Source organism: Gopherus flavomarginatus, chromosome 14 (assembly GCF_025201925.1).
Source record: "Gopherus flavomarginatus isolate rGopFla2 chromosome 14, rGopFla2.mat.asm, whole genome shotgun sequence".
NCBI classification, from domain to species: domain Eukaryota; kingdom Metazoa; phylum Chordata; order Testudines; family Testudinidae; genus Gopherus; species Gopherus flavomarginatus.
Window position 1 is genome coordinate 5224803 of NC_066630.1, and position 26578 is coordinate 5251380.

The 26578-nt window shown below is 52.0% G+C and overlaps 1 protein-coding gene across 6 annotated transcripts in view; it reads right to left on the reverse strand.

Annotated features, from left to right (window-relative positions):
* The window catches only part of ZFPM1 (zinc finger protein, FOG family member 1), a 135690-nt gene that overhangs the window by 78811 nt on the left and 30301 nt on the right, over positions 1-26578 (reverse strand). For 4 of the 6 annotated variants that reach the window (XM_050922584.1, XM_050922589.1, XM_050922590.1 and 1 more), the window contains one exon: positions 3133-3264. The exons of 1 other annotated variant lie outside the window; for it this stretch is intronic. In XM_050922584.1, the coding sequence (XP_050778541.1) occupies positions 3133-3264 (132 nt within the window). Of the gene's footprint in view, positions 1-3132; positions 3265-23974; positions 24116-26578 lie in introns of those variants that run through there. One more of the 6 variants, XM_050922585.1, reaches the window with a different exon arrangement.

The following is a 26578-nucleotide window of genomic DNA, read 5'->3' on the forward strand; positions in this document are numbered from 1 at the left end:
CCTGCATCCCCCCGCCCCCTTGCAGACGTACCCCTACGCTGGGCTCGTGCACTCTAGGGGAGGCTGTCCTCAGATCACCGCACAGGGATGGTTAGAAGAGCTGAAATCGACATGCAGCCAGGAGGCCAATTAATTAGCAGTCAGCCCCATGTCAGTATCACACCTCAAGTTTCCACACGCCTGCTTCTGGCTCCCCATACCATCCCCCATAAGCTCAGTTTGCCTCCACCAGATTGCCAAGCAAAGGGGCCGCTCAGAGCGAGACAGGTAAAGAAACGGCCTTACAGTGACCAGAGGAAGAGCCCATCTCCTCCTTCCACTGGCTGCACTGGTGGAAGATGGGGCAAAGGGGCACCGGCTGGACCAAAGTCAGAATTACTGTGCCAGGGCACTTTCTGATGGGAGGGTCAGATTAGGAAGCATTTCAAGGTGGAGGCCTGGGTGCCTTTCGCCAGATCTCAGGCCCCATGGAAGTTGCTCCTCCCAGGCTGATCGCCAATCAGGGAGCCGAACACACCCCACAGTTGCGTGGAGTTGTGAACCCTGCAGGGGCAGAGGCCCGGAGGGAGATGGTGGTCATGGAGCCACAGCCCCACCCAGCAGCTCCCCCGACACCAGGGAGGAGTCTCCTTACGCGAAGCCAGATGGGAGCAGGTCAGGGATGGGTCGAGCATGGAGCTCGCAGGGATTCGGATTTGCAGGTGACAGTTGTGATGTCATCATTCTGCCACTCTTGTAACAACAGAGTGGGTTGTGCTACCCATGCCCGACTGCTGCTCCCCACCTGGGGCAAGAGGCCCTGGGGAGGACCTAGCATGAAAAAGCCCCCACGAGCAACTAAGCCAAACATCAACCTTCTCTTTGATGCATCACAACCTCTCGCACTCCCCGGAGCAGAGCCCACTCCAGACACCTGATGGACAGGGGAAAGCGGATCTCAGATACAGCCCCAGCGAGGGGCCAGGCTGGCTGCTCTTCAGCCACAGCAGGTCCAGGAGCAGCCCATGCTCAGACCACAATACTCCTCTTTCTCACAAAGAATCCTGTGGCACCTTATAGACTAACAGACGTTTTGGAGCATGAGCTTTCGTGGGTGAATACCCACTTCCTCAGATGCATGTAATGGAAATATCCAGGGGCAGGTATATATATGTGTGCTAGCAAGCAAGCTAGAGATAACGAGGTCAGTTCAATCAGGGAGGATGAGGCCCTGTTCTAGCAGTTGAGGTGTGAAAACCAAGAGAGGAGAAACTGGTTCTGTAATTGGCAAGCCATTCACAGTCTTTGTTCAATCCTGAGCTGATGGTGTCAAATTTGCAGATGAACTGAAGCTCAGCAGTTTCTCTTTGAAGTCTGGTCCTGAAGTTTTTTTGCTGCAGGATGGCCACCTTAAGGTCTGCTATAGTGTGGCCAGGGAGGTTGAAGTGCTCTCCTACAGGTTTTTGTATATTACCATTCCTAATGTCTGATTTGTGTCCATTTATCCTTTTCCGTAGAGACTGTCCAGTTTGGCCGATGTACATAGCAGAGGGGCATTGCTGGCATATGATGGCGTATATTACATTGGTGGATGTGCAGGTGAATGAACCAGTGATGGTGTGGCTGATCTGGTTAGGTCCTGTGATGGTGTCGCTGGTGTAGATATGTGGGCAGAGTTGGCATCGAGGTTTGTTGCATGGATTGGTTCCTGAGCTAGTTATTATGGTGTGGTGTGCAGTTACTGGTGAGAATATGTTTCAGGTTGGCAGGTTGTCTGTGGGCAAGGATTGGCCTGCCACCCAAGGCCTGTGAAAGTGTGGGATCATTATCCAGGATGGGTTGTAGATCCTTGATGATGCGTTGGAGGGGTTTTAGCTGGGGGCTGTATGTGATGGCCAGTGGAGTCCTGTTGGTTTCTCTCTTGGGTTTGTCTTGCAGTAGGAGGCTTCTGGGTACACGTCTGGCTCTGTTGATCTGTTTCCTTATTTCCTCGTGTGGGTATTGTAGTTTTGAGAATGCTTGGTGGAGATTTTGTAGGTGTTGGTCTCTGTCTGAGGGGTTAGAGCAGATGCGGTTGTACCTCAGTGCTTGGCTGTAGACAATGGATCGTGTGATGTGCCCGGGATGGAAGCTGGACGCATGAAGGTAGGCATAGCGGTCGGTGGGTTTTCGATATAGGGTGGTGTTAATGTGACCATCACTTATTTGCACCGTGGTGTCAAGAAAGTGGACCTCCCGTGTAGATTGGTCCAGGCTGAGATTGATGGTGGGGTGGAAGCTGTTGAAATCATGGTGGAATTTTTCCAGAGTCTCCTTCCCATGGATCCAGATGATGAAGATGACATGGGAAGGAGACTCTGGAAAAATTCCACCCTATATCGAACCAGTTTCTCCTCTCTTGGTTTTCACACCTCAACTGCTAGAACAGGGCCTCATCCTCCCTGATTGAACTGACCTCGTTATCTCTAGCTTGCTTGCTAGCACACATATATATACCTGCCCCTGGATATTTCCATTACATGCATCTGAGGAAGTGGGTATTCACCCACGAAAGCTCATGCTCCAAAACGTCTGTTAATCTATAAGGTGCCACAGGATTCTTTGCTGCTTTTACAGATCCAGACTAACACGGCTACCCTCTGATACTTGACACCTCTTTCTCACATCATTTCTGTGGCACATCAAAGGCTGAGGGAGCCAATCCTGCAACAAAGGCAGCGATCCAACCACTGGAGAGCCAAGAGGAACCCCAGCTCCTCAAATACAGAGCTGCCAGGACCCCTGTGAGTGACTCCACCTGGTTCACCTAACACCCCGCCCTGGAAAGCCCCCGCTCCAGGGCACACTGGATAATCACAATCAACACTCACTAGCGTTCTCGAAGGGACCTTAGAGGCCAAGCCATGGACAGGCCTTGGAGAAGAAGCAATCCAGGCATTGTCTCCGGAGCAGAGTTGAGGCACGCTGGCCAGGGGGCGACCTGGTGGGCTTGCACTTCTGCTGCTTTCCTTACCGCCCTCTGCTTCCCCACTAAGTAGAAGGCTACTGACGCCCTTGGGCAGGGAGCTTCTCTCACCATATGCGGCTTTACACGAGAGCCCAAGCAAGCAGAGCAGTAACTCCACAGCCACAAGCCACCAGAGAGGGACTCACCTTCACCGCCAGGAGGGCATGAGACATCACACTCTGCAGATCCATTTTGGGCTGATGCTGCACCCTCTCTCTCAGCTTGGCTATTCTCCTCTGCCGGGGCATCATCACCTTCCTCCATCTCCCCAAAGGAACCTTCAAAACACAAGAGGAGTCGGACAGGTAAGTGACGAGAAGGCAGAGCCCTCGGACCATATGTCCAGGCAGGTGCCCGGCACAAAGGCCTGGCTAGCAGTTTCCATCAGGCAGATTCTCACCTTTCCTTCGCTGGGGAGGGAAGATGGGAAGCCACCTATTGCAAACTCTGAAGCATCCACAGTCAAGGAGCCGTCTCCACAGGGAGTCATTTCACAGCACAATGCTGATTAAGTGCCTTGTTCTTGTCAGGGCTTGGAGAGCCACCCACTCCCCCTCCAAGAAGTGTTTCCTCCCCAAGGTTTCCCACCTCTTCCACTTCCAGGGAAAGAAGCAGACAGACACATGCTAATTTCTAGGAGATATGTTCCTTTGTCCTCTCCTTCCTGCTAGGAGCATAAGAAAGATGCTGCAGTGACACACAGCACTCCAAATGTTAGATACTCTTCCTCCCCAACCCCACCCCCACACTCTCCTGGGCAGGTGGAATGGGTCCTTCCAAAAACCCTACCTGCAAGAACACAGATTTCTAAGTCACACACTCCAATCACAGAGAACATTGAGGGCGTCTTGATAGACAAGCAACAGTTCCTCCCCATGAACTAGTCCATTACTGTGACGGGGCGAGAGACACTGAGTGCCAGGATGGATTTCTTCTGGGGGAGCAGGAGCAGGGTTTATACCAGCTCTGATTCACTCAGCTCTATGTGCAAGAAGAATTCAACAGCTGAGAAGCGCCTCCCAGGGCGGACTCCAGTGTTTTCCACGCTCAGCACTGATCAGAGCACTGGCAGCCCTGACTCGTAGGCAGAGTCTGCAAGCAGCACCCCCAGAAAGGGATCAATATGCAAAGAACAATGCTCAGGGGAGGGTCTCCAGGGCACTCGCATCGCAGCACCCAGGGTGAAGGCCATTTCCTTCACTGACCTGAACAAAAGGACCCGGATACGGCTCATCCCCAGCCCCTCCAGAGGGCACCCCCCCGGGCCCAGCTAGCAGGCTCATCCCACGCCAGCCAACAGAAAGCCCGGCTAGTTTTATTGTCACTTTTATAAGCTCCGCTGGCCACCGCAGACACACGTTATTGGTTACTGAAGGAAATATATTAAGGCTACAAATGTCTCTGTGCCTTGTAAATGGTGCTCTCCAAACATGCCACCTGCTCAGCAGAGAGCAATCTGGACAGCTCAGAGCCGGGCTGGGGGGCGGGGGGGTCTGAAAGAAACCAGTAAGGCAGGAAAAGAAGAGGGGCGGAGGCCATGGCTAGATAGGAGCTGCTTATAGTTGCTTCTAGGTTCTACTCCTAATCACACAGCTTGTTTGAACCCATCTGCTCCTGGAGGCAGGGAGCTCAGTTATCTCAGGCAAGGAGGTGTTCTACTTCCTACCTGGTGGGACAGAAAGGAGAGGGGTCCCTTCCCACACAGACCCGCCCATCCAGAGTGAGAAGTCCCAGGGGCACCGTGGTTTCACCTGGGTGGTTTGCCTCCCACCCATCCGGCAAGTGCTTTGGTCTCACACTGCTAACACGGGGCCCAGCGGCGAGGATGTCTTTAGCCATGTTAAGGCATGCAGGGAACTGGGCCCAAGCCCTCTCCACTTGTTTCACAGAGATCCCAAGGAGCCACCCATGAGATGCCATGAACTCCCGCAGCTGGGCACCAGGCGGACTGGGACAATGGAACGGGCTTCTCTCGGCACTCGCAAAGCCCTTGTTTCACAATGTCCGTAGGGATTGGAGCAGCCAGACTGATTCCCGCACTGGCGTCTGGGGCCCATGGGGAGAGGGACGGGGGGCAAAGGAGAGAGATGATTATTTTGACGTGCCCCTTGGGAAGTTGAGGGGGGGCAGGGGTTGAAGGAAACTTTCCCCACTCACTTTACTCTGGGGTGAGGCTGCCTTCATCTCACTGGCAAGGCCGCAGGCTGCATGGAGCAATACTGAAATGTTTGCAAACACATAAGAACAGCCATACTGGGTCAGACCAAAGGTCCATCTAGCCCAGTGTCCTGTCTTCTGACAGTGACCAGTGCCAGGTGCCCCAGAGGGAATGAACAGAGCAGAACTAGGAAGTTGAGACTTGAAATTAGACGAAGGTTTCTAACCATTAGAGGAGTGAAGTTCTGGAACAGCCTTCCAAGGGGAGTAGTAGGGGCAAAAGACATATCTGGCTTTAAGATTAAGCTTGATAAGTTTATGGAAGGGATGGTATGATGGGAGAGCCTAATTTTGGCAATTGATCTTTGATTATCGCCAGATAAGTATGCCCAGTGGTTGGTAATGGGATGTTGGATGGGATGGGATCTGAGTTACTGCAGAGAATTCTTTCCTGGGTGCTGGCTGGTGAGTCTTGCCCACATGCTCAGGGTTTAGCTGATCGCCATATTTGGGATCAGGAGGGAATTTTCCTCCAGGGCAGATTGGCAGAGGCCCTGGAGGATTTCTGCCTTCCTTTGCAGCGTGGGACATGGGTCACTTGCTGGTGGATTCTCTGCAGCTTGAGGTCTTCAAACCACAGTTTGAAGACTTCAATAACTCAGGCATAGGTTAGGGGTTTGTTATAGAAGTGGATGGGTAGGGTTCTGTGGCCTGCTTTGTGCAGGGGGTCGGACTAGATGATCACATTGGTCCCTTCTGACCCTAGAATCTATGAATCTATAAACAGAGAATCATCAAGTGATCCATTCCCTGTCGCCTATTCCCAGCTTCTGGAAGCCGCTACTACACATTGTGTTTTTCCGTAGCATCTTCCGGAAGACATTAAAGCCCTTTACAGACATCAGTGAATTCAGGTTTGAAACATTTCTCTGGATTATCATCATCATCCCATTTGACCGACAGCAAAGCCACGGAATGGCAAATCAAGGGAGAACAACGCTGGCTCCTTAAGGGACTGGGCTCCTCAAAGTGTGAAGGACATTCTCTGCCCTCATTTTCTGTGCAATCATAAACGAAGACAGTCTGAATTCCTTGGAGCAGAGTCTAATATGGCTGGGCCATGTGTCTATGCAATGATGCCATCTTGGCAGACACAATGGGCTTGAAGCAGAGGCCTCCAGAGCTAGGAGGGTGAGCTGTTATAGCTGGAGATGACAAGCCAAGCTTTCTAGCGAGGGTGGTGAACTCCCATCGTCTGCTGATCAGGCACCAGGAGGGGACGCGGAACGCACACACCTCAGTGGGTCACACGTACGCTGAGCTCACCCCAGAACTGGAGGCAGCTTTGCTCTTGCAGCCTCCGGATCCGAGTGTGGGTTGCGTTATGTTTCTAACTTCAGTTCCACTGTGCAGCCACGTGGCTGTGTCACACAGACTAGCTCCAGCAGGACCAGCCCCTCAGGGATTAGTCGGCCTCCTCTTGGAAACCACCTGGTTCGCAGCAGACACGCCCACGGCGAGCGGTTGAGACAGGCATGTCTAACTCAGGGCAAGTCAAATGCTCCTAGCGCTGGAGACAGGAATTCCCAAATAGGACTGCCAGCCAAGTCGTTTGCATGCTGTTACCCAGAATGCTGTCTCTCGCAGCTCATGGCAGAGCTGGTCTGGGAGCCTGGGGCCTACGTGGAGAGGTTTGGATGTGCTAGTGCAGTGGTATTCAGCCTGGGGTCCGCAGACAAGCTTTAACATCTCCTTTCCCTTTCCCATTCCCATTCCCTCTGGGGCGCCTGGCATTGGCCACTGTTGGAAGACAGGATGCTGGGCTGGATGGACCTCTGGTCTGACCCAGTATGGGTGTTCTATGTTCTGCACCTCCGTTTGAAAATTTTTAAGGGGATTCACAAATGAAAAAAGGTTGAAAACCACTGCACGATTGAATCCCCCCCCCCACACACACCCCATGCAGCTGAGAGGGGGACTTCCACCGTACGCAGGAGTAGCAGAATGAGTCCCACCATACCCAGGAGGCACTGCCTGGCAGGTCATCCACCCATTACACCACTTTCAACTGGCTGGTCAAATGTGCAGTCTGCGTTACCCACACGTCAGTGTGCCATGGCCACAGCAGTCTGTGCAGTGACTGAACCAGCCAGGTTCAGAAACAAAACCGTAGTCACTGAGAGAAGAGAAGCCTGCTTCTAATGACGGAGTCGCGTAAGGGAACGCTGCCATGATAATGAGCTCTCCAGTGCAGAGAGAGAGATCAAACACAAAACCACAAATCAAACCGATTCCCCGGGAACAGACCATCGCACCCTCCAAGCCTAACCAAGCCTGGAACCTCCAGCCTCCAAATATGGCAAGCAGCTCCTGCCAAAAAGGGGAAGGGGAATAAAACCGCACAGCGCATTTCTCCAGACCTCAGCCACTCTCTGTGACTCCAGGCATGTCTATTTACACCGGGAGAACAAAGGGCCCATAATCTATACAAAGCAGACAACAATAAGCGTGAATAAAGAGGCTGCCGGAGAAGGGAAGGAAATTTATTCTAATTCTGCTAATTTCAGTTCCAGCACAATTAAAAAGACTCTGATAATATTCAGAAACAATTGCCAGCTAACAAATCGTTTCTCTTGCGGTAAATGAAACATTGTTAGGCTAATTTTTTTTTTCATGCCTTCACGGCTCTTGGGCGTCTGATAAAGTTAACCCGATTCTCTCCTCCTTCCCCTCTCTTCCATTCCCCCGCTGTGGGCAGGAAAGGCCAGTCCTCGCCAGAGGAGAACAGATGGGGCAGACGGGACACAAGCGACGTACACACTACAAGCTAGGGGTGTGGTTCCCCTGCTCCTGGACGCATACTCCCGCTAGCTCTCTTGGAGCTAACTCGAGTACAAATAGCAGTACAGCCACAGTAACAGTGGTAGGGGTAGCAGAAACACAGCTGAGCTGGTTTCCATTGGGTGCACACTCTGCATGGCTCAGCCTTCCCCCCATTCCGTGCTCCCGTGGCTCCACTGCTGTTTCTACCCATTGAGCTAGCACGAGCATGCAGACACGAGCAGGGAAATCACACCCCTAGCTTGTAGCACAGACATAGGCACAAGCACACTTGACTTCTATCTGTTCAGTTGTCACTGTCGTGCCCAAGGTAGCCCAGGGCTGCTTGTACTCAGCACTGACCACCCAGCCGCACCCTCAGACATCACCCAGCAGCAATTCTGGGCCCCAGCGAAGGGCAGGAATCCTGTTCAGAGAATCCTCGCACTCCTACCTGGATTGTCACTCAGGGTTTTGACAGCTCCTATTGCAACACAGCCCCGATCTCGACCTGGGCCTCTGGGTGTTACCATAATACAAAATAATATTAATCCAGCCTGACAGAACAGGAATCTACTCAGACAGGGCTTCCCTGAATCCCTCTTGCCAGATGGATTATGCTGGGCCCTTCCACTCCTTATTCTGAATCAGGCTCATTAATCCTGATGAGAGGAAAAAGCTGGATGGCTTGTTAGATTGAAAAAAGGGACCAGGGCCCTTTCACCACCAGGCCCCAGATCAGGATTAGGCATCCAGCCGCGTCACCAGGAGATGGACACCAGCATTGTAAGGGGCATCATCATCCCCACAGCTATGCCTCTGTTTAAAGAGAGACCCCAAAGACTGACTGAGTCATGGAACATCCCCATCCAACTCCAGGGCCCATCTGTGGGGCAGTGTGGAGGTAGGTTGTAGTGTCACTGCATGTACTGTGTGTGTTCTGAGAACAAATGGATCCTGGTCTCCAGGGATGTCAATTTGGCACCTATCAGCACCAAATTCACTCTCACAAAGGTCCATGTGGGGTCCTGTTGAACTTTAGGTCCATCTCTCTCCTTCATGAGATCCTCTTCCACTGGAAAAGGCACTTCTCAGACACCAAGGCACCCAGACCTTCTGGATAGATGCCAAGCATTAAATAGTTCAGCTCTGGCACAACAGGACCCAGGATCACAGCAGCAGTTTGAGGAAGCCCCTGCTGCATACAGCATCATGGAATGCAATGGGTGTCTCTGCTGTGCGTCCCTGTGCCGGGCCAAGACACGACCGCATTTCAGGGAGAGTAACGTCATCCACTCAGTAGCTAGCGCTCAGGATCCCGGGGTTCAATCCAGGGGCCTGTGCACCCAGATAATGCACGTGCAGAAGTTCAAGGAAAACTGACTGCCAATCTCTGCTGTGCCCAGGAGAAAGTGCAGGGCCAGGCAGGGGCTGGAGCTAAAATATTTTTATATCTCCATCAATGATGCTTTATGGTGCCACCACCACAGCCCCACATTCTTGGCACACAAGGTCAAGCTATTGTGCCCCATCTGGCTTGGGGAATACACTCGCCAACATCCCCTCGCACCCCCACACTTGCAACTTTGCACCCCTCACTCTAGCTGCAATGTGCCAGGAGCAACAATGTTCCCAGCTGTGCGGGTTAAATGAGCTACTGGATATTTAAAAAAAAAAAAAAAAAAAAAAAAAAAAAGAGAGAGAGACGAAGCAGTGAGTGGAGCGTCATTTCTCTGGGATTGCTGGAAGCCTTGCACAGTTATCACCTCACGCAGACTCCCTCAGCTTGCCTGATCTGTCTATTCTTCATTAAGCAAATACGCTGAAATGGAAATGAAAACATAATAGCTATTTGATTTTCGGCGAGATATTTTGCATATTGGTTCAGTGCTGATAGTGGAATTTCATCAACTCCCTTTTTTCATGCTTTAAAACTGAATTACTGAGGCTGGCTTTACAGAGAGGTGATGAGCCAAAAAATGCTCCGTTCCAAGATACTCCGCTTAGACGATTAACTATTCTCCATCCCCCCTCCCTCCTTCTCTTTCTCTCTCTCTTTTTTTTTTAAATGATAACAAGGAAGGATTTCTTTTTTAAATTACAGCGATTGTAAAAACTTGCATTAATCTGAGATGTGACAAAGTTAACCATGTGAAGGCTGGCCCCGGATGAGATCAGAGCCATTAATTTATGGCTTGGCTGGTGGCGGGAAGAAGGGGTAGAAAATTTTTGCTTGGCAGGATGGGAGGGGGTAGTTGAAAGTTCCAGAAAACTGAATATCCTACAGAACAAGCCCATCATACCTCAGAGTGCAAGGGGCAGCACACTAGAACTGGTCAGAGACAAGACTTGGGAAAAACCTATTAGCCCAATCACCTGTGTCCTCCACCCCCAAGCTATACCCCACTCCTGTAATTTAAAGGAATGTAACAATTGCGTGCTGTTCACTGTAGCCATCTACCATCAGTACGGAACTCAACAGATCGTAAACAGTGTAGCTTAGTACATCTCCTCTGTTGTTGTTTTACCTTCTTTCCATTCCTGGCTTTGCCCCACCATTCCACACCTCTCTTTCCTATCACTAATCAGGGTGTATTTTTTTTCCTCCATGACTCTGTGTGTGTGTGCGCGTGTCTCTCTCTCTCTCTCTCTCTCTCTCTCACACACACACACTTTCCATTGCTTTAACTTATCCCAACGTTGTTCCCCTACCTGCTGCCCCTCTCCTCCCATAGGGTCTGAAATGACCAGAAATCTCATTGCCACAATATTAAACTAAGACAAGAGGCTCCGCTATCCAGGGGCAATGGCTGAGCGAAAAGCCACCTGCCTCCACGTAGTTATTGGAGAAGCGGGAGGGTGAAAGGGTGCTGGGATAAGCATCAGGTACCTCAACCATGCTTGGGGACACCACCTCTGTCCCTCCATCAGTTTCTCAGCTGCTGCTGGGGTGCAGAGGTCTCACCTGTTTCGCTCTCTTTTGGGTCCCTGTCCCCCAAAGGGCAGCTCTGGATCACCATTGTTCTCAGCTCTTTCCAAGGCTGCAAGCATGAAACTGACCTGGCTTGTCAATTTCACATGGAGCGGCTCCCTAGGTAGCAGCAATGAAAACTGCCTAGTCAGGTTTTGTTTTTCAGCAGCTTAGATCTCTGATCAGCAGTGGCAGCCTTGGAGTGCAGTGGCACACTCAGTTCAGGTCTGGGAGACTTGCATCAGAGCACAAGGATTAGAAACCAACAGTTTTAACAAAAGCTGAGGGCTTGTCTACATGGGGAAGTTATACTGGTATAAGCCAATGTGTGAATTTATGCTGGTATAATTATCATAGAATATCAGGGTTAGTAGAGACCTCAGGAGGTCATCTAGTCCAACCCCCTGCTCAGGACAGGACCAATCCCCAGACAGCTTTTCACCCCAGTTCCTTAAATGGCCCCCTCAAGGATTGAACTCACAACCTTGGGTTTAGCAGGTCAATGCTCAAACCACTGAGCTATCCCTCCCCCTCATGCACACACGTTGTCTGGTACAAAAGGCATATGTGTGTGGGGGGAGGTTAGTTTCTGTATATTTGGAAGGGGCTATACCAGTGTAATTAGATCAATTTACTGATATAATTGGCAAGAGACCTTACCAGGTAAACAAGCCCCTAGATACTGCAGAGCTGAACAGCCTTCTCTCATGTCAGCTTCCTACCTACTCCCACCAAACTGTTTCTTCAAGCCCTTGTAACAGGTTTCATCCACCCTCATGTATGTGTCTCCAAGATGTAGGAAGTTGCCACCAATTCTCACCTTGCAGCGAAAGCTTACTTGCACCTCGAGAGAGGCACTGGCAGGAGAATTGGAGAGTTTTATTCTTGAGGGCAACATCTCTCCACCCCCAGCAATCCTCCAACAAATGCTTATTTCCTGACTCACTCAAAGCAACCCACCCCAACCTTTGGGAAGAATTTAGTAGAGCGAGGTCTCCCCTACTTCTCTTCTCAGGCGCCGTCTCCCTTGCCTTCAGGAGTTGATAATTAAGATGTGCTACCCCACTCTCCACCCTTCTATACAGAAGGGCTTTTGAGCCGATGTTCCCATGAGTGATGCACATCGGTGGCCTAAGGTTTGAAGCCCCAGCTCATTTCCTCACTGAATTCCAGATGCTCCACTCTCCCATCGGATTAGGAGGTGTGGGGCCTTCACAAACTCTGCCTCGGATGCAGGCTTTCACTGTTGTCCTACAGGTGGGACACATGGGAGAGCTGCTAAGCAACGGCTCTTTCTTCCCCAGCCTTGATCACAGAAAGTTTGTGTCAGCACCCACCAACTCCAACCTCTACCGCTGCACCTGTGGCCCCAGTCAAGTCTCGTCTCTTTGAGCCTCAGGTTCCCAGGGTGTGAGATTGGGACAATAACCCCTGCTTCCCCGGGGGCGTGTGAGGGGCTACCTGCCAAGCCCTCTGGAGAGGAGGAGCAGCGTGGGTTAGAATTCGAGTTCAGACACAAGACTCTTACATGTCAGGAGATTGGGGAGAACCACCATGTTAGCCAGACCACGGATTCATGGATTCATTTACACACCCAGCAACTCCGGAAGTGACTGGCGATCTGGGGCATCACTTACTGGGGAGAGGGGCTGTCCCAATCTGACACACACTAAAGGAGCCAGTTTTCCAGAAAGCACGTAGCACCCACCTTCCGAAAAAATATCAGGCCCTTTTTAGGTGTCAAGTTGTGGCACCCCAAAAATGGAGGCTCCCAAAGTCACCAGCGGCTTCTGAAAAATCTTGGCCTGTGTGTCAACTCTCCTGCTACAAGCCACTCACTGGTCTCTGCATGGGCTGCTGCAGGGAGAGTTTCACCTCTAGTCCCCATTTCTTAGATGCCTACCCCACGCGCACACCCCTATTGGCGCACCAAGGCTCCTGCCAGCGGCCGGAACGCCCTGAAGCCAGACTGGTGCCGGGTTCTAGCCCCCTCCCTTCTCCAGCAACAACGGCGGCGGGCTGGAGCAGCTGTATTTCGGGTTTACTTTATTTTATTTGGAGACACACTGCGAGAGAGGAAAAGTGTGAGTGACAAACTAAGCTGTGTGGGCTGTCAATCATCCCTTTCAGGATCAGGACAGCCGAGATAATCTCCTGACGAGTCCTTGAAATGCCCACTTTGAGGACGACAGGTTCATATTTAGCACATCAGTCTCCCCACAGAGCCTAATTACTACCTAGGAAGGCCACTCGTTCATTACCAGAGGATTAGAGCAGGGGGTGGATAAGGATAGTTAGCAGCTACCAGCGCAGGAACAGAGACAGCCAGGTTGAGCTTTGAAAGGGAAAATGGCACATCCAGCGTCAGCACCAGGCATCAGCTTGCCAGCAGGTTCAAGATGCTGCCTCCTGCCTTCCCATGAATACAGAGAAGCAGGACCACTTCCACCCCACTTACTTCGCCCAGCCCTCCTGCTGCGTTTCAGGCTCAGTTCAAAACTGCCCTCCCAGTTTCTTAACTCTTCTGCAGACTGGCCCCACTCTGCCTCGTGACCCCACAGCTTTGTTTGCCACATGACAAGAACACTTTGCAGAGCTGTGGTAAGAAGCACAAGGGAGGAGGATGGCTGGTTAAAGAGATTCTACCAGCTGGGCTGTGGCATCCCTCCAGTCTGTGGGATTCACTCCTCAGCTATACTCAGGTTCTGATGTTTCCATTAAAAACAAAATAAATATTTCTAGCCACCGCCATTAATCACAAAGAAAAATCTTTAAACACATAAACCAAGCGCAATACATGTAGCAACGTCTGCCTGAGTCTGCAGACAGCAGAGCCCCTTGGAGAATGTGAAGAACAACAAGAGGTTATTTGCAAACAGGTGTTTATGTTCCAGCCCTAGCAAACGGGCTGAAAAATTAAATATATGGGGAGGACGGGTGGTCTAAGAGCAAAGGTCCTGGATTGAAAAGACTCAGGTTAAATCCCTGGCCCGGTGACAGATTTCCTGTGCTGACTGCAGGCAAGTTGTGTCATTTCATCTATAGAGTAGGGATATTTAGCACATCCATCTCCCTACAAGTCTAATTACTACCTAGGAAGGCCACTCCATTACCAGAAGATTAGAGCAGAGGTTGGGGGCTAGATAAGGGGGTGCTTCTCCACACCTCACATGGCCATAGAAGGTAAATCCATTTAGCAAGTGTAATGTTGTGTAGCCACCCCTCCTCCCCCCCTTGCCATACTAAATCCCTAGATACCAGACTGTAGTTTGTACACATGGTACTAAACAAAATGAAGTGCTTTCCTGTGATCAGTGTTAACACCAAGAGACTGACGCAATATTCACAGTCAGGAAGCAAAGAGGGTGCGGGTCAGAAAAATTGTCATTACACAGGTAATTATTTGATCATTTCAGTCCAATTAAACTTCTTTCAGCATCTGAACAATAAACCTTTTCTTGATCCTTCTCATTTATCCAGCAAATTGAAAAAAAAAATTTGTTTCCCGTCTGCCAAGAGAAAGACCCTGGACTATCCGAAAGCAGGCATGCAGACAAGAGCGAAGCGATAAGAGGCCTTGATAACAGATAGAAAATAGCAACAGATTCAGACTTTCCCACCGGCTTGGAAATCAGGGGAGGCGGCGATTCCATGGGGCAAATTACAATCTGTTCTCCGTCCATCGCCCTCCCAATGTAGGGGGTAGGGGGAAGGGGAGACAACGACAAGACAAATAGGCTCATATCTTCAGCTAAAATATGTTTGATCCTCCAGGACTGTTCTGCACTGCCACAGGGTAGGGGCCCCAGTGTGGCCAACCTCTGAGCCTTTAAAAATAACAAAATCCACAAATTTATTCGTCTTCCTGCAAAAACAGTTAGATTTTTATGAAACCAATCACAGGATTTTCAGTTTGGAGTTCTCCCTACCTGCCTTCGGGCCCATATTTCCAAGCTCCTGTCTGGAGCCGCGAAGGCTAGACACATGCTGCTTTTTTTTTTAAAATGAAAAGACAGGTTCTCACGCAAAGGACTCCAGAGGCCGAGGCACTGAGAAAAAACCACCAACTCTCCAGGCCTGAGAGAGCTGGTGACGCCATCCCCATAGAGAGGTTTTGCTGGTTTACAGAGGATCTGAACAGCTTAAATGCTACACATGCAGATGCTGAATGCAAACTCGCAGGGTGTGCGCATGCGGGAGTCAGACAGCCCGCCAGGCCTGCCATGGACTTAAGGGTGATCCAGAAGTGGCTCTAAGGTAGTAGAGAAATGAGGCTGAATCCTTCCTTCCATGCCACCAGTTTGCTGTGTGACCATAGGCAAGTTACTGTCCCCCAACCTCCCTCTTTTGCCTGTCGTGCCTATTCAGACAATAAGCTCCTTGGGTTAGAGACTGTCCCTCTCCTTCTCTGTACAGCTCCTAGCACAATAGGGCCCTGATCGCATCGGGGGCCCCAGGTGCCACCGGAAGACAAATACAAATTAAACAGTGTATTGAGTTCTGCCCGTCAGCTCTGTTCAGAACCTTAACAGCCACCTCTCCCGCAGCTGCACACGTCCCAGCCCTTCGTCCACTGGAGCTCACAGCTGGGGTGGAGTGAGCTTGCTTCTTCCTCTCCCACCCAACAGGAGGAGCAGGAGGGATTGGGATTCATTGGACAGAGACCGGATAATGTAGCTGGAGCTTTTCCCTGTCCTCCCACCCTTGGCAATCCTTGTTTGTGTAAAGAAGATGGGGGACGCGAGAGCAGGAGGAGATCGGCACCCCTGGAAAAGCTAGATAAACCCATCTCCGGGGAGAGCTCCTGCTCCTCTGAAGGCAGCCGAGGTCATTCCCACCACAGATCACACACCTTGGCAACCCAGATGCTTGGGGTTTCCCAGCAAGCCCAGGGCACTCCCAGCCCTGCAGAATGCACAGGAGGGAACAGAACCATCATACCAACAGCTGGGGATAGACCAGGCCGCACCACAAGCCCTGGTTTTAGAGGGCTCCTAAGGACGCCAGAGGAGTTTGAGGGTCCCCTGACTGTGCACCCTAAAAGCATGCAAGGTAGTGAGGTGCCCTAGCCAAGCATCTGGTTCCCCAGTATCATGGCTGAGGAGGCAGGGTGTGGAGAACAGAACGGGTCTCTTCAGACACTTGTGACTTCAACGCAGCCATATCGGGCTGGAATCCCGACCCCGCTCAGGCAGGCAATAAACTCCCCATAAAATCAATACAGGCGTTCTGCCCCGGTGGCTATGTCTACACAGTGAGCCCGGGCTAGCCTACCTGAGTGAGGCCAAATCCAGTGACCCCAAGGGAACAATAGCCATGAAGACAACCCAGGGTCTGTGCCATCGGCGCTGCGCTGCCTTCACTGCCACTGTTACCCACACTAGCTGGATCCAAGCTCGCCCACGTAGGCCAGGCCATGCACAGCTTTTGCTGTGTAGACAAACCCTTAGAGACCTTCTGGACTGACACCTCAACACTGTGCCGGTTTTAATAAATCCTCTCCACCCACAACAGCTACATTTGAGGACTAACCGAAGTTAACCCCAAACTAAGGTCTCTGCCACCTACTCCCAAGAGGATGCATTGTCCCCCGGCCAGCAGTACAGAGGTAAATAGGATGCATCTCTCCAGATGGGGACCCCTAACAGCAGGAGCACTGCAAGGCTGATCCGCAGCTCATGGAAAGCACACATAGGAAACACAAGCCAAGCTGGGAAAGGCAAAGCACTGCAGCAGATAAAAAAAAGTTAGAGGGGGAAAGATGCTAAAAAGCAGGAACAAGGGTTGGTTTCTAAGCCTTGTAAGAACCATGTTCACCTGCCACCGTCATCTCCCAAAGCCCTCCCAAATCAGGGGCTCTGCCATCCCAGAGATATCCCCCCCCACACACACACAGCCCCCTCCAACTTAGATCAGGCGTCCATTCCAGCTGGCTGGAAGGGTCAGCTATTACTAGTCGGAAGCTCTGATGCTTTGTTAGGAATTTGGAGGCATCTTTTGGGGCCAGCACTGCACTTTTAGCAATGGGAATGTTTGAGCTGGTCCCTGTTCGTTCACAACACCACCCCCTGGGTGACTTCCAAAGCTGCCACACAGCATGTGAGTGGAGGCGCTGCAAGCAGCTGGACAATTCAATAATGCTTAGGGGGCGGGAACAGAATAGGTACACAGCAGGATGTGCAATTCTTCCCGGTTATTTCTTCTCCTGTGGCCTTTACCTTCCCTCTGCAGGGGACAGCATAACGTCTGGGGCGGCTCTTGGCAAGCCCACCCCTAGCAAAGCTTTCCCTCAGCAGGAGAGAGGAGATGCTCCGGACTAGCCAAGTGGATAGGTCATAGGTGCACGTGCCAGGAGCGTGCACACAGAGAAGGGCCGTGCGCACAGGGCACCTGCAGGAGCCAGCCCAGATTCCTCGAGCTGGCGGTTCCTGGAAAGCGTTAACACGCAAGCAGTGCCGGGCTCTGAGGGAACTTGACCCTGAGGAGAGCAGGAGGAGTGACCACGCTGGAATGAGAGGGCCATGCACAAGGAGCTGGGGGTGACTCCACGTTCCCCTGCAAAGTCAGCGAGCTTGATAGAAAGCAGATAATGGCTCTTTGTCTCTGCAGCGTCCTTCAGGCTCTTATCCAGTCGCTGACCCTGAATTCATCTTCAAATTAAAAAGAAATATAGAACGGAGACTGGAGTCAGCAGGCGGATGCTTCCCACCAGGCCCTGGGGAGCTTAGAGACTCTCCCAGATTGTAAAACATGGGCATGATGTCCACCAGCCACTTGGCAATTGGGAAGCAAGGAGACCAGTTATTACCTGGGCTTGAAAACACTCCCAGCTCACCCGTCGACTTGACCCCAAGAGTCTCGGCCCCAATGCAGGCGCAGGTCTCACTCCAGCTACCACACTTCCCTCTACCAGCGTCTTCCTCCAGCCAAGGAGAGAGTCTTCCCTGTTCTCCCCAGGGCTTTCCTGCTCTGGGCCAGTCTGACCAGAGATCCAGCTAAGGGAGAGGGGATAAGCGACTAACTTTGCTCAGTAAGCCAAGCAGGGATCTGCCTCCCCTGAATGCGGGACAGCTTTTTGCCTCCTCACCATTTGTCTCTGACCACCATACCCGGAGGGCAGGGACCAGGCACCCGAGATGAGAGCTTCCCCACTTGCACGTGACCGACAAGTCACTGGGTGTAGAACAGGTTTGGCCAATCATCCAGGCTCTTCCATTTTCCCCATGTCCTCATCACAAGGTTCATTAGGGTCTCTCCCTTAGGAGCTGCGTGCACACACAGCAGGGGAAGGATGGACAAGTGGTTAGGGCCCTAGCTTTAGACACCTGAGTTCAATTCCCTGCTCCGCCACAGACTTCCTGTGTGACTATGGGAGAGTCACTTAGCTTCTCTGGGCCTCAGTTCCCCCATCTGTACAATGGGGTTAATAGCACTGCCCTAGCACACAGGAACTTCAGGGTGGTTCCTGTTGTGATCTGCCATCACCAGAGCCACTGACCGGACAATCACGCTCGCCGTAGCCAGCATCAACAGATGACTTTTTACACCAGGGAGTGCTGCAGAGAGGAAGCCACTGTTGGGAACAAGCAGGTGGAAAGCCACAGTGCTGCAGACAGGGCAACCATTGCTCTCCACCGCTACAGGCATTTTGAAGAAGGACTTTAGCTCCCTCCCTTTGTCCTCATTTTTACTTCCCTCTCACACCATCTTCTTAGGCCTCGTCTACACTTAAAACTGAAGTGGACGTAGTTTGGGGGATCAGGGATATCCCTGGTCAGGCTGGCTCCAGCTTTTTTGCCACCTCAAGAAAAAAAAAAAAAAGAAAAAAGAAAGATAAAGCCACGATTGGCAGCACTGCGGCGCCAGCTTTACCGTGCCGCTTCATTCTTTGGCAGCAATTCAACGGTGGGTCCTTCGCTCCGAGAGGGACCCGCCACAAACCCAGACGTGCCGCCCCTCTCTATGGGCCGCCCCAAGCACCTGCTTGCTGTGCTGGTGCCAGCCCTGTTCCTGGTGGAGACACAGTGAGGTCCAGGGAAGAATGTTTCCACCAACCTAGCTCCCGACCGAAAAACAACCCTCTTCCGTCCCCATAGGTTGTCACAGGCCCAGTAGCGTAGACTCAGGGCCTTAGTGAAAGAGGCGTAGAAGTTGTACAGCCATCAGGGAATGCTGCTCTTTATATTCACAAGAGCAAAAGACCCCAAAGCAACTTCACCCACGCTAACATCCTCTGAACATTCAGGGTGAGGAATTAGGGCTACAGGAGCCAGGAGAGTTCAGAAGTGAGGGGATTTAACAAACAACTGCACTCACCTAACATTTGTCATGGGTGTTTTCTTTGTTAGACTGAAGCTCGTTGTATTATCACCTGTGGGTACGTTTAATGCCCACTACTCGTCACCACTGTCTCTGGGCACCTCAGTCTCAAACATACTTACTCTCACACACCCCTGGGAGGCAGGACGGTGCTACTACCCCACTGCACAGAAAGGAAACTGAGGTACAGACAGATTAAACTGACTGACCACAGTGACAGAGTCTGTGGCAGTGCAGTGACTTGAACACAGGTCTCGCAAGTATCAGGCAAGGTCCCTGACCACTAGACTATTTTTCCTTTCTTATCCTATAGGGTATTAAATAGCTATCCCAAACCTCGCTCCAGACACACACAGAGTTCTGGCCAAGCCAACACTATCAGAAGCCTTAACTTTGGAAAAACCATGCCTGCGAAGCACAGATATAAGTCTCAGTAGTCAGACACCCCTTTCAAATGTTTGGCAGCTGCCGCTCCCCAGTTTAAAGCTCGAGTGGGGCACAAGCAAAAGCCACCACCATTATCAACACCTCTTTGATCTAAGGCCCCGAATCTGCTCTTTGGAAAGGCATAGAGCCCAGTGGGATATGCCTAGCGTTCACCAGCCACCCTGGCTGCCTCCTACCACCTGGTTCAGCCAGACAAGAAGCCAGCTCCTTAGGCAGCCCTCACCCACACTTACGTCCTCAGACCACAGCCATCAGAGGTGTGGGGGAGGGAGTTCGCTCAGCCACCTCAGTCGAGGCACGGGACTGCGGCCACAGGCACAAGCAAGCATGCGATGCCATCGGCTGTTTTCAGACGCCTATCTCCTCTAGAAAGGATGGGTGACCGTGCTGATAATTGCGGATACCGCAGAAGAGGATGCTGGGGAGATAATCTGCTATTATAAAAGAGGAGGGTGGCTCTTGGCCAGATGCACAGCACAGAGAAGGGGCCCCAGAGATTGCTCCATTCCACTGCAGATCAGAAATCCTTTGGCTGACATCAGTTCCTCCTGCCCAGGATCTGGGGGCGGGGAAGAGCGGAGTTAGTGAAGCTGAAAAAGAAGCATCTCCTTCCCAACGCGGAGAGGCCCTTGTAACTTACTTCCCTGAGCCGTGGTTTAAGATTGATGGAATGCGAGTCTCTTCCCAGCAGTGGCTCCTAGGGGTGATGGCCGGATGTCTCTGCCAGCGCATCCCTCTCCAGCGCTAACGCCCTCAAGGAACAGCGCACAGAACCGGACCCAAACTTCAGGGGCATCCTGCCCCAGGGTCTGACTTGCGCTCACCACGTCCCTGGGAAGCGCTCACCAAGCCAAATGGCGGCATGGCGTCATCCTGACCTTTGACCGCGCCAACACCAACAGCATTTTGAAAAGAGACAAGCCAGCCACCCGGGGGGATGCATCTGAAGGGCCGACTGGATCTTTTCCTACGTGGGAAACCCTGCGAAGCGGGAGCAGGCAGCCCCCCCCCCCAGTCCAGCGACAGGTTTAAAGAGCATCTCAGGGGCTAGGCTCCCCCCTCTTCCCGATACGTTTTAATATCAGTCCCCTGCGAGTAGCTGATAATGTTTGGGCCCGGCCCAGCCCCATGCTACAGAGGTACCTATCGCTAATTAGGAGCCCTTCTCTATCACACCGAGATAAACTCGGCCTGACCTTGCCTGGTGGTCTCCATGGCAACACGGGTGCCCTCTCCACATTATCCGTCCCCGCCCCCAATGAGTAAACCCATTAAGTCGTGGGGGGGGCTAATGGGGAGGGGAACAAGAGAGGAGATGCTGAGCGGAGATAAGTCAGGCAGCTCTGGCAAGCGGAGGACTGGAATCTAGTGTGATGTACAAAGCCGGCCCTGCAGGCACTTGCTAGCAGAGTCCTGCTAGTGTCCTGACCGGCCAGTTCAGCCGATGTAGCTACGCAGTCCCCGCTTCGTCTGCTGGTTTCCACCCTCCCACCTCCAGACTCAGATGCACCTTCTAACAGACCTGCACGCCCTGCACAGCCCAGCGGTCCTTGCACCACCTGCCTTTCCCCGAAAGCATGGCACCCACTCAGCCTTGCATCCCTGCCTGCTGCTGAAGCAGCTTCCTTTGCAGCACTGGGCCACAGGTTAGGGACTTTCTGTGCCATGGCACAGCCGTGTGCGGGGTACGGGCCTGGCCGGGTTACACAGGGGGCCTGCTGGGGCCGCGACGTGATGCTGGCCGGAGCCAGTGCTCGTTTAGCATCTCTGGGCGGTGCTCCGGAAGTGCTCCATTTCGGCAAGAGAGCAGCGATAGCCAAGCTACTACTAGCGAGGCGTCCCCCACACCCGGGGCCTGGCCAGTAAGTTACAACCCTGAGCTAAGGGCAGGGGACGGAAAAGGGAACCAAGTCAGAGTCTCTCTGGTGACCCTGAGTTGTACCACGTGAACACCTGCTGGATGGCAGCTTCCTATCACTACAGGCCTGGCTCTGAGCTGGCAGCCTAGAGGAGACAGGCCCCGTCAATCACAGACTATCCCCAGGGCCCCCCCTCCGCAGGACATCTCCCAGCCTGGCCAAGGAGGGCCAGCACCATGCAAAGACCCTCAAACCCAAGGTCTCCCATCCCAGTGCAACAGCTAATCCCAGCAAGATGCCGGCTCCAGCTCCAGGACACACTGCGGGTGGGGGAAGTGGGCCAGACTGGCAGCAGAGGGCACAGGAGGTGTAGTGCCTCCATCAGCCACACTCGGAGCAGCATGTGGGGAAACGAGAGGGAACAAACCCTGCCCTCCCATTGTGAACAGCTGCTCCTCCCTGCTCGTTTTACTAGAGAGCTAGGTGCCCCGGCAGAACATCATCTCCCCAGAACAGAAATGCCCCCCCACACACACACACTCGCCCTCAAAAGCTTTGGGGGAGGCTGGATCTGAACTTTGCAGCTCAGGCCCCAGAAAAAGGGGTGGGGGGAGAGAGACAAGGAGAGCCAGAGCCTGAGAAAAAACAGCCCTGCTGATATCGGAGAGATTGGTTTCAGACGGAGCTGCTCCCTCTGCCAAGTCCATATCCTATCTAACCGGGGTGTAGTTACTTAACATTCATCACTGGCTGAACTCTGTAACTTTATCAGCTCCCAAGCATGGCGCCATCTGAGGGCCCGGCCATTCTCAGCTCTCAGATAGGCCAGATAAACCACTGATAGATTACAGGAGATTGTTTCACTTCAGGGGACGCGATTACTAATAGGAATAGTAAGAGAGCCCGCATCATATCAAACAGCCAACAAGGGGGAGGTGCTGGGGTGGGGGTGGGGGGGGGAAAGGAAAATAATGAGAAAGAAAAATACAGGAACAATGGCAATGAAGTGACTTTACGTTTCAGATAGGGCCGATAAAGCACTGATAGATTTTAAGGGAGGAAAGATTCTAATAGAGCCATCCCCAGCCCTACGACACATCAGATGGATAGAAACAGATTGCTTCACAAAAGAGAATGCGACTTTTAATGCAATCCTGGCTTTTCATCTGATAGAGGAGGAGGAAGGAAGGAGGGAGGGGGAGAGGAACTGTAAAACGGAAGGGGAAAAGTGTTTAAAATTACACCCACACTAGGCCAGACACAAAGGGGCTTTGGCTTGAGTCTGGGCTTTTATGGCACCTTCCATCCAGAGGCTCGGACAGTAACATGGATGCCACTTTTCAGATGGGGAAACCGAGGCAAAGGGGAAGCAATCAGTCGTGGCTAGAAATAAAACCCCATGCTCCCAATTCCATACTAATGTAAGTGTAATGTAAAGCCAGCGCTTTCACCCCTTCCTGGTTTTTAGTCACTCCAAAAGCATGGGCTCATTAAGGGCCCGTTGCAACAGCCCATCCCTACCTAGCAAAGCACAGAAATACATGCTCAAAATTCAGCACGTACTTCTGTTCTGCTGAAGTAACGGGCCAGAACCATGTACTTCAAGTCAAGCACATGGTTAAGTGCTTTGCTGAAGAAGGATGAATGTAAGTTACGCACTCAGAGGCTCTGCCGAATGGGAGACGAATGGCACAAGTCTAACCCAGTGGTAAGTTTTCCCTTTTAAATCAAAGGAGATTTCAGTTCTTACAGCTCTCCACTCCGAAGAATCCCAGATCAAGCAAGCTATGTCCAGCATGGGGGTGTATATTTTGCAGAATCTCTTCAGCCAGCTCTGAGTCACAGCTGTTTAGCAGCGCATGCCACCACTCGTTTAGGACAGGAAGTGAATAACCACCATCTCCAACCAACATGTGTTAGGCAGAATGCACAGTAGTTATCCCCAGTGGGACTGACCAGGATATTGGTCCTATTTCAAAAAAGGATCTGGAATGAGCAAGAGCTCTCAAGGCCTCTGTTAGCAGCTGCGGGCAAAGAGGAAGTTGGGGGATACATGCTGGGCCAGCATGTGCCCACAGCCAGGAGCCGGGAGCCATGCTTCAAATGGTTTCACATGCCCAGGGGAGTCAGATGCTCCAGGTCATCTCCAAAGATGGAACTTTCAAACACCCAGCGTGGCTAGCAGTGGAGAGAAGGGAGGAGACAGTCTCTGAGTCAAGCCCCACGCAACTCAAGGCCCACTTCTGTTCCCCCTGAACAGGCTCCTTTATCCATTAGCCAAGTCCCACTCCCGCTGCCTTCCCATCCAGATCTCAGAGCTGCCCCACCCATTGGCTCGCTGGGAGTTATGGAGAGCAGAGCAGTTGGGAGGATCCGTTCCCTTTCTGCCCCCAAAGTCCATGGTTCTATAGATACCTGAGCAGATTCAGATCCAAGTCTCTGCAAGGAGATCGGTGCAGTTGCTGTGCCAGTCCATTGACCATCAGCGGCTGCTTCTGCAGCCTTGGGGGAGGGAGGCAAATAATCACAATGAAGGTTCATGCAATTGTACACAGCTACGTGGAGCAGAGAACGAGGCCTGGAGCGTACTGGTCTCAGGAAGGGTTCCTGTGGCACTCTAGACCTCTCCATCATCAGAACACTACTGACTCCCCACATCAAGCACGCCGTGACGGAGAGGAGGTCTAGACAGCTGGAGACCCGAGGGGGTAAACAAAGCAACAAGTGGCTCAGACAGCATCCAGTAAGCCCTGGCGCTTAGACCTTTGGACTCTAGAAAAGTTACTTTGCTGGCATTTCTCACACCCCAGCTGCTGAGTGACGCTGACAAAGGCAGAGGAGGATTCCGGGACCAGCAGGGGAGATGGGTGCCTACAAACTGGGGAATCTGCCAACTTCGTCCTATTCATGGCTTAAAGGGGAGCCACATGATTTTGAGACTTGGAGCAAAAGGTAAAGGAGTCAGGACACCTGGGTCCTACTCCCACCTTGGTGTCCCACTGGAGCGAGTCATTTAATACACCCAGTGCCTCCACTTCTCTATCAGAGAGGAGGCTTGTTCGGTCCTCAACCCTGCAAGGTGCTGTAAGGAAGTTTAGACTTGAAATTAGATGCAGGTTTCTAACCATCAGAGGAGTGAAGTTCTGGAACAGCCTTCCAAGGGGAGCGCTGGGGGCAAAAGACATATATGGCTTCAAGACTAAACTTGATAAGTTTATGGAGGGGATGGTATAATGGGGTAGCCTAATTTTGGCAATTAATTGGTCTTTGACTACTAGCAGTAACTATGCCCAATGGCTTGTGATGGGATGGGATCTGAGTTACAACAGAGAATTCTTTCCTGGATGTCTGGCTAGTGAGTCTTGTCCACATGCTCAGGGTTTAGCTGATCACCATATTTGGGGTCCAGAAGAAATTTTCCTCCACAGCAGATTGGCAGAAGCGCTGGGGGGTTTTCGCCTTCCTCTGCAGTGTGGGGCATGAGTCACTTGCTGGAAGGTTCTCTGCCCCTTGAAGTCTTTAAACCATGATTTGAGGACCTCAGTGGCTCAGACACAGGTTTGATATAGGAGTGGGCGGGTGAGATTCCATGGCCTGCGTTGTTCAAGAGGTAAGATTAGATGATCATAATGGTCCCTTCTGACCTTAAAGTCTATGATTCTATCTATGAAGGTGGGTGCTTTTCTCAGTGAGCATAAAGCACTTTGAGATGCTTGGACACAAGGTGCAGTATTCCTGTCCCACGGCTCTATACAGCCCCAGCAGTAAAGCACCCTGAGCCAGTAATGTCAGAATATAACCACCACGCACTAGCTAGGAGAAAAAGTGCTTCAGGGATATACACCCTCATGCTTCACGGCACGAGTCAGCTACTCACTGCCAGCAGCCGGGAAGAAATTTTCCCTCTGGGAAAGTCAGTGCACAGTTGTCCATTACAAGGGATTTATACTTCCTTCTGAAGCCAGTGTTATTGCATCCTGGCTGAGAAGGGCTAACAGACAAGATGGAGCATTGGATGGCTGCGTATGGGGATTCCTACATTCCTATTGCCAGAGAGATTTTACTTTTCTCTTCCAAGCTAGAATAAGCTGGCAAATATTTGCTCACCAGATGCAGCCCTCAGGAATGCCCTCCCCCCAGCTTCTGGCAGGGCAGGAAGGACCCGAGGGAGAGATCTGCTATGGGCAGGCTTGAGGAATGCTTCAGGACTTCCCTGCCAGTGCGCAGGACTGCATTTGGCACATGATTCGTGTGTGTGTGTGTGTGTGCGCGTGTGCGTGTGCGTGTGCGCGCACGCGCTCTGTTAGTGGAGTGCTGCTGGGGGGGCCTGCAGGGTGGACCCAGAACAGAGTGGGGCATAAAGGTGGAAGTTGGAAGGGGATCCAGACAGGTCTTTATCCCCTTCCCCACTGGATTCAGCCTCTCCATGATCTTTCTCCCCAGTCAGGACAGGTTTGTCTAAGGCAACAGCTGCTGCGAGAGTGTAAAGAAACCACTTTTGTTCCCTTGTGGGCAAGAAAATCTGCCTGGGCGAGCAGCTGCCTCTCCTCCAGTGCTACTACGCCCAGGCTGCAGGAGCCTGTAGAGGGCTCCATCCCCCGCCTTCCCCATCCTCAGTGGGAAAAAGCAAGCACCAGACTGGCAAAGACCAGCCCTGCCCAGCGTCTAGCAGCCTGCCTGTCTCCCAAGGTCTTCCTTACACAGAGCAGGCATGGACCCAATCCAGCCTAGCCTCAGGCATGCTGGAGATGGCACAGAGTCTCCTCTCCCACTAACAGCAGTCTCCAAGCCAGGCATCTTTGCACGGGAGGGAGAGGAGTTTCATTCCCACGTGGCAAGGGAGCAGAGAGAGGGAAATGGAGACAGAAGCAAATTCTGCTCTGGATTCACACTCCATGTCTCTGGCCTTTGATGGAGTTACTCTTGATTTACACGGGCGGGGGGGGGAAGGTGTGTGTGTGTGGAAGGCCAGATGATTGTGCCCCTCTACCCCCAGAGCTCAGAAAGGCTCCCATACAT